The following is a 15,340-nucleotide window of genomic DNA, read 5'->3' as shown; positions in this document are numbered from 1 at the left end:
TATCGGATCTTGCGTCCTCAGAGGCGGGACCTTCGGCTGAAGGACTACTCTTTGGATCCTCATTCATCAAGGACTTAGCCAAGTTCTGCTCCACCTTCTCTTCCCTTGACAAAGCGCAAATGTCACTCAAGAAGGTTTTCAAACAAGGCCTTTTTGGCAGGGCCGGTCGTTTCGGAGGAGGTATGCCCGGCCGTAGCTCCTTTAACAGGCCCCAAAACTACTATCCTAGAGGCAGAGGTGGTTGGTACGGAGATCAGGACTCCACCTTCTACCCCACAAGACACAGAGGGGGTCGTCCCCGCTTCCGCAGAGGTCACCGCAGGGGACAACAAGGAGCCATCCAAGACTCAAGTTTCACAGGTGAGCATTATTCATTTTTCTCAGGTCAAACTTGGGGGCAGAATTGCATCTTGCTTAATAAATTGGAAACGGATATCCAAAGATCCGTGGATTATTCAAACAGTAGAAGGATTTCGTCTAGAGTTTGTCAGTACCCCCAAACAACTCTCTCCCCCTTTACAAATGTGTTTTTCCCAAGCAAATCAAGATTTTATAGACAAAGAAGTACAAGCTCTCTTAGACAAAGGAGCCGTACAATTTGCTTCCCCTCATCCTTTCGGTTTCCTCAGCCCGATTTTTGTAGTAGACAAAAAGGGAGGAGGTCACCGTCTAGTCTTGAACCTAAAGGATTTCAACCAGTGGATCCTGTACAGGCATTTCAAGATGGAGGGTATTCACATGTTAAGAGACATCCTGTTAGAAGGGGATTGGATGGTGCGTCTGGATCTAAAAGATGCCTATCTATTAATTCCAATATTTCCTCCGCACCAGAAATCTACAATTTCTATGGAAGGATCAATGTCTAGAATTCCTAGCACTCCCATTCGGCCTATCGTCAGCCCCTTGGTGCTTCACGAAGTTACTGAGACCAGTGATGGAATATCTCAGAACCAAAGGAGTCAGATTGATTATATATCTGGACGATATTCTGCTGATGTCTCAGTCACCTCAAGTCCTAATCTCACACTTGGATTGGACCATCAGTCTCCTACAAGATTTAGGTTTCCTGATCAATGTACAGAAGTCATTGTTGAAACCTTCTCAGATAGTAGAGTTTCTGGGTTTCCAGATAAATTCCACTTTATGCCAACTTCTTCTTCCCTCTCAGAAGATATGCAACATCAAGAGGGAATTGAGGTCAGCATTGACATACCAGACCGTATCATTGAGGACCATAGCCAGGATAGTGGGCTTATTATCTTCATCTATTCAGGCGATTTTTCCTGCACCCCTACATTATCGAGCACTTCAAAGGCTCAAGATCAGACACTTACAACAGGGTCTGAGTTACTCAGAACTAATACCATTGACTTCCGAAGTAAGATCGGAAATACAATGATGGCTTCATCACATGGAGGCATGGAATGGCAGAGAGCGATTTTCGGCTCTCGCCTGGAAGTAGTGATAGAATCCGATGCCAGCAGATGGGGTTGGGGAGCTTGCTGCAACTCCCTAGTGACTGGGGGCAGATGGTCAGAATGGGAACAATCCCTTCACATCAATTGTTTGGAGCTTCTAGCGGGCTCATTTGCTATAAAGAGCCTCTCCCCGCAGAAAATAGATTGCTGCATACTATTATGGATGGACAATATATCGGCAGTAAGGTATGTCAACAAGTTAGGGGACACGAAGTCCAGGATTCTGGCGGAGATTACCAAGGATTTCTGGCATTTTTGCCTAACTCAGCGTTTAGTGGTCATAGCGGAATATCTGCCTGGAGACCAGAATGTCATAGCAGACTGGAACTCCAGATACCTATCAGACTCCAGCGACTGGAAGTTGGATCCTCTGATTTTTGCCCAGATAGTGCAGGAATGGGGGAATTGCGAAGTGGACCTTTTTGCCTCTCGTCTCAATTGGCAGATTATTTTTTTTTACAGTTGGCGTCCAGACCCTTATGCTCTAAAGACAGATGCCTTTCTTCAGGACTGGTCCCAGTTTCGGGGTTATGCCTTTCCTCCTTTTATGATGATTGCCAGAGTTCTGGTTTAAGTGCGGAGACAGAAAACAGAGATTGTTCTGGTGACTCCGTTCTGGAGAGCACAGCCTTGGTTCCCCAGTGCTCTACATTTAGCTTGTGCCTCTCCTCTTCTGATTCTTCCTCGTCCAAACCTTCTTTTGAGTCCAGAGGGCCTTCAACATCCTCTGATCTTGTCGGGGAAGTTAACACTTCTAGCCTGGTTAATTTCAGGTCGAGATGGAATACCCCAGATGTTTCGCAACAGGCTGCGGAATTCATGATTCAGCCTGGCGCAGATGGTCTAGTTGGCGTGATGGAAGGAGTCCCAATCCAGTGGAAGCACATATTGGTTTGATTGTTAATTTTCTAGCAGAACTAGCCAGCTCCGGTTTGGCTTATCGGACGGTCAATAATTTTAGATCTGCCATTTCAGCAGGACATTCGCAGTTAGAAGGTAAGCCCATTGGTGAACATCCATTAATTTGCAAGCTTTTGAGGGGTATACGTCTTTCTAAACCACCTCAGGCTAAATATACTGTTTTAAGGGATGTTAATATTATATTGAAATTCCTTGATTCATGGCCTGCCAATAGATATTTGTCTCGCAAACAGCTTTCAGCTAAGCCAACCATGCTTTTATGCCTTGTCTCTTGTAAAAGAGTATCGGATGTCAGGGCTTTAGATTTAGCAGGTTCAACTTTTTCACCAGGAGTCTCCTTTTCGGTGACAAGAAGAACCAAAACGAATTGCAGGTCAGTATCTTATCCGGTTTATAAGGAAAATTCAAAATTATGTGTGGTTCAATGTTTGAAGGATTATGAAATTGTCACAGAAGAATTTCGACAGAATTCTAAAGGTCAATTGTTAATTGCTTTACAAAAACCTTTTAAACCAGTATCATCAGCTACATTAGCTAGATGGATGAGATGGTTGATGAATGAAGCAGGTATTGATACCTCTGCATTTGGGGCCCATTCTGCTAGAGGGTCTATGGCTTCAAAATCATTTGCCTTAGGTTCTAGGTTAGAAGACATAATGAAGGCTGCAGATTGGTCTTCAGAAAATACTTTTCGTAAGTTTTATCATAAACCTGTATTGGATGTAGCCAGTGTGGTGATGGAACAGCTTTAAACTAGCATAATCGGAGCCTCCGGTCCTGACATAGAATAAAAAAAATTCTAGCTATCGCGTCAAGAATTTTCAATTCTATTAAGGACACGGAGGCGAGGATTATCCCTCCCTGGTTATATTTATATAATATTTATATAATATTTATTATCATTTGGTATTTATATCTGATGTGATATTGTCATTTATCCCTCCCATTTTTTGCAATTATAAAGTTTGAGATACATATTTTTTATGAGATATTACCTACCTGTTTATTGTTACAGCTTCTGATCAGAAGAACGCCTGAAGGTCGTAACTTCAAGGGAAGTTTGAGATATATGTTTTACCGGTTGTTTCTCCGGCATGGAGTCTCCAAGTTTCAGTTCTTCAGTATGGAAAAGAGGTTATGACTCCAGAATCAGGATGGCGTAAGAAGTTTGCGTTTCAAGTTGACATTATCTGTTTGAACAAAGAAAGAGGAAGTGACTTCATAGGTCAAAGGACTTATAGTAAAGGACATGGATGGTGATTGGACCATGTGACAGGATATTAGGTGTCCTGGGTATTGTAGTTTTTTCTGTTACTTGTATTTCATTGGCTGCTGTTTAAGTCAGTAAAGAAAGAGAAAGCAGAATCCTCGCCTCCGTGTCCTTAATAGAATTGAAAATTCTTGACGCGTTAGCTAGAAATTTGTTTATTCTCGTTTGACATGAAAAAGGCTTTTGGGAAATTTCTTGCCAATGAGGGGTCCCTCACAGATCCCTCCATCAGTCCCATTGGGTCGAAGTACCTCTACCCTGTCCCCTTCTATCAATTGTAACTTTTATTTTACCATCCCTGGACTGTGGCCCAAAACACAAAACGGCGGTTGCAACTTTTCTCTCAGGTTGTGTCCAGCCAATCTTGGAATTGCTGTTGGCGCATGAATTCGTGTCTCTAGGTATATATAAATCAATTTTTTTTAATAACTACAAAACTACTGAACGGATTACACCAAATTACAAAAAGTTGTTTTTCTGTCCCAAGATCTAGCTTTCTGCCAAATTTGGTGTAATTCCGTTCAGCAGTTCGGGCTGTATTCACGTCTAAACTCCCCATGCGAAAATGCATGGGACAATGCATTATGGGAACCCCCTTTTCATCTGCCCCTGCTTGACGAATCTCTCTGAAACTTCCCAAACAGCAGCTGAAGTAAGTGACAAACTAGTTTTTAAAATTTCATGAAGATTTGTCAAACAGCACCAAAGTTATTAGAAAACAAAAAACACTTTTCATATGGAAACTAGGTCCTAACTATAACCTACAGGCAACTGCCAGTAGGTAATATATATATAATTTTTAGCAATTTTATATACAGTATACAGGACCCTGTGATGGAGCCATTTACTTAAGACTAGTTTCATCCACTATGCAAGCAGTTTAAATAACTAGTTTCACAAGAGTTTACATGTAAACACACATCTGTACTGCAGAAGGGCAGTTTTCATAACAGCAGTTAAACTAAAAGCTTAAAAGAAACGAGTTACTTATGATCATGTACTAGAATATATGTTCACTTTTTTTAATGTCTCACCTACATATAGTTTAAGCTGTCTATTGAAAACCTATCGGGAAAAATACAATGCATATACTGGACTTTGTGGCAGTCCTGTACTTGTAATTTGTTGACATTCTTGTCTTTCTCACTACTGTGCTTCTGATTTTGTGGCTCCCCAGGGGCATTGTGGTCTCCGAGTATTCTGACGGACAGCGTGTGTATTTTTTACTGCTGATACTAGACCTCTCATTGCAGGTCAAATGAGGGATAATTTTCTCTCTCTGCTCCCTCATCCACCTCTTCTTAAAAACGGACTGGATGAGATCTTTTGGCTTTGTCAATAGTTACATTGTTAAGTAAGAGCATTTTTACTTATCAAAGATGGCTATGCGCAACTTTCTTGAAGTTTAGTGTGAGATGTAGGTGGTATTTCGGCAAACCAGACTGTATGATCTAGTAATTCCAGTTAGAGTACACTGCTATCACCATGTGGCTTTATGACAAGATTTATGATGTCCCAATAACTGGATGAGGAATAACGTTTGGGGGGAAAAGATTCTGGGGGTCATTCTAAGTCTGGCGGCGGAGGCCGCCCGCCAGACTTCCCCCTCCGAAATACCGCTCTGCGGTCGAAAGACCGCGGAGGGTATTCTAAGTTTTTCCCTGGGCTGGCGGGCGGTCGCCAAAAGACCGCCCGCCAGCCCAGGGAAAAACTCCCTTCCCACAAGGATGCCGGCTCGTAATCGAGCCGGCGGAGTGGGAAGGTGCGACGGGTGCTGTTGCACCCGTCGCGTATTTCACTGTCTGCCAAGCAGACAGTGAAATACTTGTAGGGGCCCTCTTACGGGGGCCCCTGCAGTGCCCATGCCAGTGGCATGGGCACTGCAGGGGCCCCCAGGGGCCCCGCGACCCCCCTTACCGCCATCCGGTTCCCGGCGGGCGGACCGCCGGGAACTGGATGGCGGTAGGGGGGGTCGGAATCCCCTCGGCGGCGCAGCTAGCTGCGCCGCCTTGGAGGATTCAAACGGGCGGCGGTACACTGGCAGGAGACCGCCAGTGTTGCCGGTCTGACCGCGGCTTTACCGCCGCGGTCAGAATGCCCTGCGGGGCACCGCCGGCCTGTCGGCGGTGCTCCCGCCGACCCTGGCCCCGGCGGTCTAAGACCGCCGGGGTCAGAATCACCCCCTCTGTCTGTTTGACCCCATCAAAGCTTCTCATAGTAAAAGGTAATCTTTCGCTTAACTGAGGGCAGATCCGATCACACTCATTAAAGGGCTAAAGTGCAGTCTCTCTCCACAATGAAAAAAAACAACAGCGCATCTCACAGGTTTGAACCCATCCAATCATATCTTACAAGTGTGAAATACTGCAGCCACCACTGAGCATTTCGTAGAGGCCCCCAAATAGATATTGCACACAGCAGGCCCTGGCGTTTTTCACGTTTTTACTGGTGCATGAATGTTACCAATAAAATGAAATGTACATAGGTCTTAAATGATTGGCTACCAAATCAATGATCAGCTGACCACAGGCATTTAAAGTCATATAAAGAGGGACTTGAAGTATCGGTAGCACCCATGAATATTGCAGCTAGAATACTAAGGTATACAAATGTTGAGGACAAAATATTGAGTGCAAAATATCAAAAGTTAAGTATGCTTAGATTTTTTATTCCTAACTCCACATATATGTACCTTGACAATATGTATATATATACATATATATTAAAAGTGAGTAGATTTGGACTTAAGAATAGTGAATATATACTTCCTCTATATGCACTTCCTTTCTGTGTTTTGGTGTTTGGAATTCTGTCAGGACATTCTTCCATCTCAATATCCTTAGCTTTCATATTCAGTAATACAATCTAAAGTATTTGATTTGTCAAAAAATTATATATCTATACATAAAATGTAATAACACATTTTATGTGGAACAAATATGCCTTGCAACAGCTTATTTTTTTTTAAACTGCTGTACATTAATCATGTGTTGGTGCTTGCATGTTTGTTCCCTTGGTCTTCCACTCCCGTTTACCTCTGGTTATAAATTCTGTGGCTGCTTTATTAACAGCAGGTTCCCTTTGTTTCCATGCTGTAGCCGGGCACACATGGACTGCAATCATCCCGAGGATGTGTTCCCTGTAACTGCAACTCTTTTGGCTCTAAGTCATTTGACTGCGATGAGAAAGGCCAGTGCCGGTGCCAGCCTGGAGTCAGTGGAAGGAAGTGCGACCGTTGCGCACATGGATATTATGACTTCCAAGAAGGAGGGTGTACACGTATGTATATACACTATGCCTTCAAGAAGGCCTTATTTTATTCTTTGACCACTTCTGTTTTATTTTTGTCTTCTGGGTATTTTTGCTAACTTTCTTTTTGTCTTTTGGGTATTTTTGCTAACTTTCCTTTTGTCTTTTTGGGTCACTGCTATAGTCACTCATCTGGAGCCATATTAAATAATACAACACACTCTCCTTGTTTGCGCCTTTGAAAGGTGCGTTTGGCGCAAACAAGAAGAGTGTGCCGTATTATACTGAATGCACTGCTCCCAGGGCATCTGCGAACACGTGCTGTCCTCAGGGCAGCGCATTTAAGAGAAATACGGAGCAGCTGTTTAAAAGCCACTCCGTGGTGCTCTGTGCAGGTGGCACCCTTCCTGCACTTTTAAAGGCGATAAGAGATCTTCTTGCAGGCAGGTGCAGCGAGTGACTGCACCTGCCTGCAAGTTGATGTCTGAGAGGTTCATGAGACCCCTTTTCACCCTTCAGAGGGTGCACTGTAAGTGTGCCACCTGTTTGTGGTGCACTTTCAGTGCACCTTCTAAAGGCATGTTTGCCTCTATCCCAATGTCGGTAATACAGAGTGAGCACAGAGGTAAAGTGATTCACTCATTTGCATGGGACCACACCCTCATTAATCGAGGGAATGACTCCTGCTGATAGGCCTGGTGCTATATGTGCTCCAGTGCTATTAGTATTACAGAAGGGGCCACACAAGCTTCTGCCACCCCTTCCGTGATACCAAAGTGCCCAGGGGCATGCAAAGCAGGAGCAAATGTCTGTTGTGCCCCCAGGGGACATTATGTAATACGGCCCCTGTGTCCAGGTCAGAGGCTGGCTCATCCTTCATGAAGGCACAAGGTATAATCATACCTTGTATAGGTATGTAAAAATCTATATTACAACTTGACATCCCTTCTTAAATCTATTAAAAAACAAACTTCCAGAGTAGAGATGGCCACATGATAGTCCTTGCTCACCAAGTAAAGACATTTAAAGAATCATAACTCTTTGTTGACTTGAAAATATGTTGATGAACGTCTTTCTTCTCCACTTTCACTACAAATGAAGTTAGAACAGAGTGATGATGGTGAAAAAAGAATTTGAGGTGAATGTGTCTCACCACATCACATTCACTACGGAACAAGACACCGCTGAAAGATCCACTGTCTTCATGTACAGCAATAGCTGCTGAACTGCATGTTTGAAAACAAACCTTTTGAGTTGATCTTCAAAAACATACTTATATGGTTCCATTTATAAGCCAAGGCCTATCCTGCGAGAAACATCCCTAGCATACATGGACCTGGACAAGTTCGCCCAACTCCATTATGTGGTCGCAAACCATTGATAAGTGCCATGCTGAATAGCAATTAGAAAGTGATTCCCCTTTCATGGCCCTTCCTAACTGCGAGTCGGTGTGGATTGCTCTGCCCATTTTATGAGTTCATAAGGATTTTCTGACTTAAATAGATTTAATACATGCAAAAGCTACATTTCTTCTTTTGAAAACCCTGTGCTTTTTGAAATCGAAGTATTTACAATGACTTAGTGCATCTGGCACTACATGATCTTCAACTGTGTATAATTGGCCCAATTCCCAAATATCTTAAAGAAATGTCGAAATCTACACATTACATGTTTTTTCCTATGACCTTACAGTAAATCAGAATTTTAGGTAATTCACTAGACCAGACGTTGAAATCTACATAAATCACAGACTTCAAAGCATAGTCTTCCTCCCGGATCCTTTCTATTGTTGTCATTACACAGCAGAAAGTATTGTTATCACTGTGCAGTTGCAGATGTAACTTTAAAAAAAAAATCTGCAGAACGAAAAGAATGTCCTTGTTCAGAAATATATTTGCTTATATACCCAGAGAAGGTCGGATTATGGAGGGCTGCGTGCATTTTTAGATGGTACAATCAGAAAATTTGGGCCTTTGTGTAGTAGCCACCGTTTTCAGTTTTTTTTTGTTTAACACAATATCTGTATTGAGGCGCAACATTTATTTAGTTATTACTATCGTGTGGGAGCACTGAAGCACGTGCCTAAATAAGGGGGAGCACGCTACCCCATGTAGGGTGTTTGGTTGAAAGGATTATGGGGGTTATTCTAACTTTGGAGGAGTGTTAATCCGTCCCAAAAGTGACGGTAAAGTGACGGATATACCACCAGCCGTATTACGAGTTCCATAGGATATAATGGACTCGTAATACGGCTGGTGGTAAATCCGTCACTTTTCCGTCACTTTTGGGACGGATTAACACCTCCTCCAAAGTTAGAATAACCCCCTATGTCTTTGCTTTGGTCCTATGTGTGAGGTGTTTCCATGTCATGCATGATTACCACCATGGTGTGGTTATCAAATTATGGACTGCAGTGAATAGCAGTGTGGTGGATGAAAAAGTGAGAGAGACAGACATGTAGGGTCAGATTTACAAAAGTCTCACCCAGTGCAGCATAGCAGCCAACAATGATGCACTGCGTTGTGTGACAGGGAGGGAGCAAAATAGCACCAAACCTACATACATATGACATTCTCCGCCCCCCAGCACTGGCGCAAACCATTGCTGCCAAGCGTCTTGCACACACACCTTTGCACCCTAAGGCAAGGGTGTGTGTGCGTGAGTGTAGTATAGGTTTTCTACTGGTAGAAATATTATGCTTAGATTAACATTAAAACTTTTCCTATTTTGCATGTGTGTTGTACGGTGCACCACACATGGAAAGTTGGAAAAAGAAGGAGAAATGAAACATTTTCCCATTTTAACGCCCACTTTCAAATGGCATTAATTATTAGCTCAAAACTCTATTATTGTTTGTAAAAAGGGTTTTGCGTCACAAAGCATGGTGGATGCATGGGAATGCCAATGTAATTCCCATTTTTTCCGCTACGGAACCCAAAACAGTGCTTTGCGCTGCTTTGTGTTACTTTTCTGCAAATTTGTAGTGCAAAACAAATGTTGGTGCTGGAAAGTAAATAACAAAAAAAGTGGCGCTGGTTTGCATGACATATGTGGTGCAAACACTTTTGTGACCCAGCCACGTTTGTCACATAAACACAGCACAAAACATTTGTAAATATGGCCCGCATTTTTATGGTTTTCAGTATGCTGGTAGCTTTGAGCAGATCTTCATGGGTTTTATTATATTTCTTCTGATTAGAGTCTATGTACCTAGTTACCGCACTGGGTGGTCCATTCTGAGATTTTGTTTATAATTGTAGTCCTGAGCTGAGAAGGGTAGAAGGAGAGAGGAGTTGAGTGATATGTTAAGATGGGCATTGTTATTATCATCTCATATCTAAGAGTCATTCAATTCGATTCATTAGTATTTGTAGAGTGCAGCACTGTCACCCCTGCGGGTATCTGGGCGCTGAGGTGCAAGGTCTCTGTCTAAAAGCCAGGTCTTGAGTCTCTTTCTGAAGCCGCAAGGAAGGGTGCTGTTCAGAGGTGGAGGGGCAAGTCGTTCCAGGTCTTGCAGGCCATGTAGGAGAAGGAACGGCTGCTGCTGTGGCTGCAACGGATTTGGAGGGGGTGGGTGGGGACAAATGAGGAGGAGCGCAGGTGTCTGGCGGGTTGGTAGAAGTTCATTCGGTGGTTAATGTAGGCTGGCCCTTGATCATATAAGACCTTGCAGGCGTGAGTGAGGTTCTCCAACTGGCATCTCATCTGGATGTGGAGCCGTGAAGGTTTCTGAGGTGGAAGGTGATGTTGGCCCATTTGGGGAGTTCCAAGAGGAGTCTAGCTGCTGCATTCTGTATGGTCTGGAGTCTTTTGAGGAGTTGCATGGAGTTGCCAGTGTAGAATGTGTTGCAGTTGGGCTGGGTGATGGTTTTCCTGGTGTTGACTTGGATCCATCTGAAAAGTCTGCGGAGCATGTATAGAATTTAAAAGTAGGAAGAGGTGTCTCCTTTGATTGTCCGCTTCATGGTCAGGTCGATGTCGGGGATAATTTTGAGATTGCATTTGAGGTTTATAGGAGTGGGAGTGGGTCTGAGTTCAGCTGGCCACCAGCTGTGGTCCCATATGAATGCATTACTCCAGAAGATCAGGACTTCTTTTGTGTCTGAATTGAGTTTGAGGCAGCTTGCTTTCATCCAGTTGGCTACATTGGTCAAGGTATTGTGGAAGTTTTTTCTGGTGGTGAGGGGTCTTTGGTGAGTGAGAGGATGAGCTCTGTAGGATATGATGTTGAGACCTTTGGGATCTGACAATGTCTACAAAGGGCGTCATGTAGGAACAGTCTGAGGCTGAAAGATGATTGTTGGAGTATGCTGCATATGATGCTCTTGGTTTTAGAGGTGAAGGGAAGTGTGGGAAAACAGGGCTGATTGCAGAGGCCCCCTAACTATTTGCCCCTATTTTCCACTTTTTGCTGGTGTTTTCCTGACTCTGATGGTGCCCTGGGTACTGCTAACCAGTCCCAGGGCCTGTGCTATGTGTAAAATGGATATGCAAATTAGGCTAATTATAATTGGCTAAGTTAACCTACCTATAAGTCCCTAGTATATGGTAGGGCATGTAGGTTTAGGGACCACAGCATAGGTGGTGCACCCATAGGTGCACTGCTGAGGTGCCCAGTGTCATTTTAAAGGCAGGCCTGCCTTGCTGGCTGCTTTTAAATTAAAGTTATATGCAAATTCGACTTTGGAATTAAAAGTAGTTCAAAAGTCTTAAACTACCTTATTTTTACATATAAGTCACCCCTAAAGTGTGCCCTATGTGCCCCTAGGGCTGGATGCCATGTAACTATAAGCAGGGACTTTAGAAAAATAGTTTTATAAGCCCTGGTGAGGTAAAAAACAGCCAAATTCGTTTTTTCCCTCATTGTAGTAAATAGCCTTCGTAGGCTAGAATGGGGAGACTTTATTTTAATTTTTAAAGTCTCCTTAAATGATGCATACCAAGAGTTTAGTATCAAATCAATTGTTGTAATAAATCCCACAACTTCCAGTTGTTGGATTTAATATAACTTGTTCAGGTAAAGAGTTTTAAAACTTTACCTGAAAAGTTGCCAATTTCAGCCCTGCATTGTTTTTGCTACTGTGCTCTGATTGGCCAGCCTCGAGCAGCTTGGCCAAGCTGCCTTGATGAGGTGTGAAGTGGTCTGGCTTCACACAAAGGAATGTGCCTGTGGGAAGTAATCTCCCCTCTGCAGATGGTGAGGCAGGAAGGGGGAGGGCTGCCAAACTGGTCTTCAAAGGCAGAGAAGGACATTTGGAGCAACCAGCAACACCCCCACATCCTGCAACCCCAGACAACTAGGTGCCCCCTTGATTAGATTAGGAGAGGGCAGGAGAGGGGTGTGTTTATGATTTTTAGCCACACCAGTGGGTGGGCTCAGCCAGATGTAACCTCCAAAAATCAGATTCAGCCATGATGGATTTTTGGAGAATGCTGCCTCCTGGGATTGATTTTTGCCACACTTCCCAGGAAGTGGTCATCACAGGGGGAAGGACCCTGCACCTGATTGGAGAACCAGGACCCCCCTGCTTTTCACCCAGGAGCAAGGATAAAACCGGCAGACCTGCACCCACACCTCAGTTCCCTACCACATCCAACAAGGAAGAACAACAGAAGAAGAAGGACTGCCCTGCTGGACCCCTGTCCTGCACCTGGAACCTGCACTCAGAAGGACTGCACCAGCTGCACACTTGGGCTTCACCACAAGAAGGACTTTGCCTGGCTTCAACTGGTTCAAGGAGGGACTCCCTGTTTGCTACAGGTGAAAAATTGCTAACCAGAGTCCCCTGCACCAACTCCTGAAGAAAGCGACCAGCTGACCACTGTCCAGTGGCCAAAAAGGAGTTTGTGCCAGGTGCATTCTGGGATTTGTAGTCCGCACCCCCCAAGGACCATCTCAGAACTTCTGGACCCTTGGGGTGAGCTGTGGACCCCAAAAGAACCTTAAAAGGACATCTGGGAGAAGCCCCAGAAGTTTGGAGAAGTTTGGACAACTTTTGTAAAAAAGCTCCATAGAGGGACCGACCCGCCGCGGCATCTCTAGCCGGCTTGCCTCAACCGCGACCCGGCCTGATTTGCTGGTTCGTCCCGGTAAAGAAAATCTCAGAAAAAGAGACTAAGGGGGTGATTCTCACCCTGGCGGGCGGCGGAGGCCGCCCGCCAGAGTTCCCCCCTCCAGAATACCGCATCGCGGTCATTAGACCACTGCGGGTATTCTGGGTTTTACACTGGGCTGGCGGGCGACCGCCAAAAGGCCGCCCGCCAGCCCAGTGTAAAACGACCTTCCCACGAGGACGCCGGCTCCGAATGGAGCCGGCGGAGTGGGAAGGTGCGACGGGTGCAGTGGCACCCGTCGCGAATTTCACTGTCTGCAATGCAGACAGTGAAATTCTTTGTGGGGCCCTCATACGGGGGCCCCTGCAGTGCCCATGCCATTGGCATGGGCACTGCAGGGGCCCCCAGGGGCCCCACGACAACCCATAACGCCATCCTGTTCCTGGCGGGCGAACCGCCAGGAACAGGATGGCGGTATGGGCTGTCAGAATCCCCCATGGCGGCGCAGCGAGCTGCGCCGCCATAGGGGATTCAAATGGGCAGCGGAAAACCGGCGGGAGACCGCCGGTTTTCCACTTCTGACCGCGGTCAAACCGCCGCGGTCAGAATGCCCAGCGGGGCACCGCCAGCCTGTTGGCGGTGCCCCCGTCATTTTAGCCCTGGCGGTCTTGGACGGCCAGGGTTAGAATGACCCCCTAAGTCCGAAGGTAAAAAGTTGTCCGGGACCTCCCAGCCAGCGTATCCGAGGAGGGCTCCATGGACGTCGGATCAAGATCCAGGTTTACCCCGGTCGAAGGATTTTCACCTCGAAAAAATGACCAAGTCCGAAGGTATAAATCTCCACCGAGGATTCCCGCATCGCGTATCTGGAGAAGGGCTCCAGGAGGTCGGATTGGACTGGCAGGTTCGTCCCGCTGAAGAAAAATCTTCGAAAAAGAGACTAATGGGCATATTTATACTCCGTTTGCGCCGGAATTGCGTCGTTTTTTTTTACGCAATTCCGACGCAAAACTAACTCCATATTTATACTTTGGCGTTAGACGCGTCTAGCGCCAAAGTCCATGGAGTTAGCGTCATTTTTTAGCGTGGACACCTACTTTGCGTTAATTATATGCAAGGTAGGCGTTCCCGTCTAAAAAATCGACTCCGAGGCATGTGCGTCGGATTTATACTCCCGGGCAAAATTCACGCCCGGGAGTGGGCGGGTCAAAAAAAATGACGTACGGCCGCTTTTGCGCCGTTTTTTAGCGCCTGCAAAAGGCAGGCGTTAAGGGACCTGTGGGCTCTGAAGGAGCCCAGAGGTGCCCTCCCATGCCCCCAGGGACACCCCCTGTCACCCTTGCCCACCCCAGGAGGACACCCAAGGCTGGAGGGACCCATCCCAGGGACATTAAGGTAAGTTCAGGTAAGTATTTTTTTAATTTTTTTTTGTGGCATAGGGGGGCCTGATTTGTGCCCCCCCTACATGCCACTATGCCCAATGACCATGCCCAGGGGACAGAAGTCCCCTGGGCATGGCCATTGGGCAAGGGGGCATGACTCCTGTCTTTGGTTGGGAGTGAAAAAAAAATGGCGCAAATCGGGTTGAGGCGAAAAAATTGCCTCAACCTGACTTGCCCCATTTCTTGATGCCCAAGCCCCATATCCCCCTACGCCGGCGCTGCCTGGTGTACGTCGTTTTTTTAACGCACACCAGACGGCGCCGGCGGCTAACGCCGGCTAACATCATTCAATAAATACGGCGCCCGCATGGCGCTTCAGAATGGCGTTAGCCGGCGCTAATGTTTTTGACGCAAAACTGCGTTAGCGCAGTTTTGCATCAAAAAGTATAAATATGGGCCTCAGTGTGAAGGTAAACTTTTAACCGAGGCCTCCCGTGGCCTGTAGCCGAGCAGGGCTCCATCGCGGTCGGCCTTAAACTTTGACTTTGCCCCGGTCGAGGTGCAACCAGATGACTCGATTGGCGCTTTTTGTTTCTAGTCGCTAAAAAAAAAAAAAATCTTTAAAAATTCATATCTCCGGTTCCCCTTATCCGATTTTATTCGTTTTGGTGTCATTTTAAAGATAAAAATATAATCTATTATTATAAATTGGTTTTGGATTTTTAAACTGTTTCCTGTGTTTTATTTAATTACTGTTTTGTGATATTTGAATGCTTTACACTCTGTCTCCTAAGTTAAGCCTTGACGCTCGTTGCCAAGCTACCAAGGGTTGAGCTGGGGTTAATTTACTGAGACCTAACTGGACCTTAGTGGAGGTTAGTGGCCTATTGCTAAGTGTGGGTACCTACCTGCCCTTACCAATAACCCATTTTCCAACAGGAAGCAGCCGGGTGCTCAGAGAATGTCCTGTCATGAAGGTGGCGATC

General features: G+C 45.5%; 1 protein-coding gene across 7 annotated transcripts in view; it reads left to right on the top strand.

Annotated features, from left to right (window-relative positions):
- The window catches only part of LAMA2 (laminin subunit alpha 2), a 3,379,260-nt gene that overhangs the window by 2,033,953 nt on the left and 1,329,967 nt on the right, over window positions 1-15,340 (top strand). For all 7 annotated transcript variants that reach the window (XM_069234829.1, XM_069234828.1, XM_069234823.1 and 4 more), the window contains one exon: window positions 6,768-6,948. In XM_069234829.1, the coding sequence (XP_069090930.1) occupies window positions 6,768-6,948 (181 nt within the window). The remainder of the gene's footprint in view (window positions 1-6,767; window positions 6,949-15,340) is intronic.

The sequence above is a fragment of the Pleurodeles waltl genome, chromosome 5, assembly GCF_031143425.1.
Source record: "Pleurodeles waltl isolate 20211129_DDA chromosome 5, aPleWal1.hap1.20221129, whole genome shotgun sequence".
Lineage (NCBI taxonomy): Eukaryota > Metazoa > Chordata > Amphibia > Caudata > Salamandridae > Pleurodeles > Pleurodeles waltl.
The sequence above is the reverse complement of the archived record's forward strand: the minus strand, read 5'-3'. Positions and strand labels throughout refer to the sequence as shown.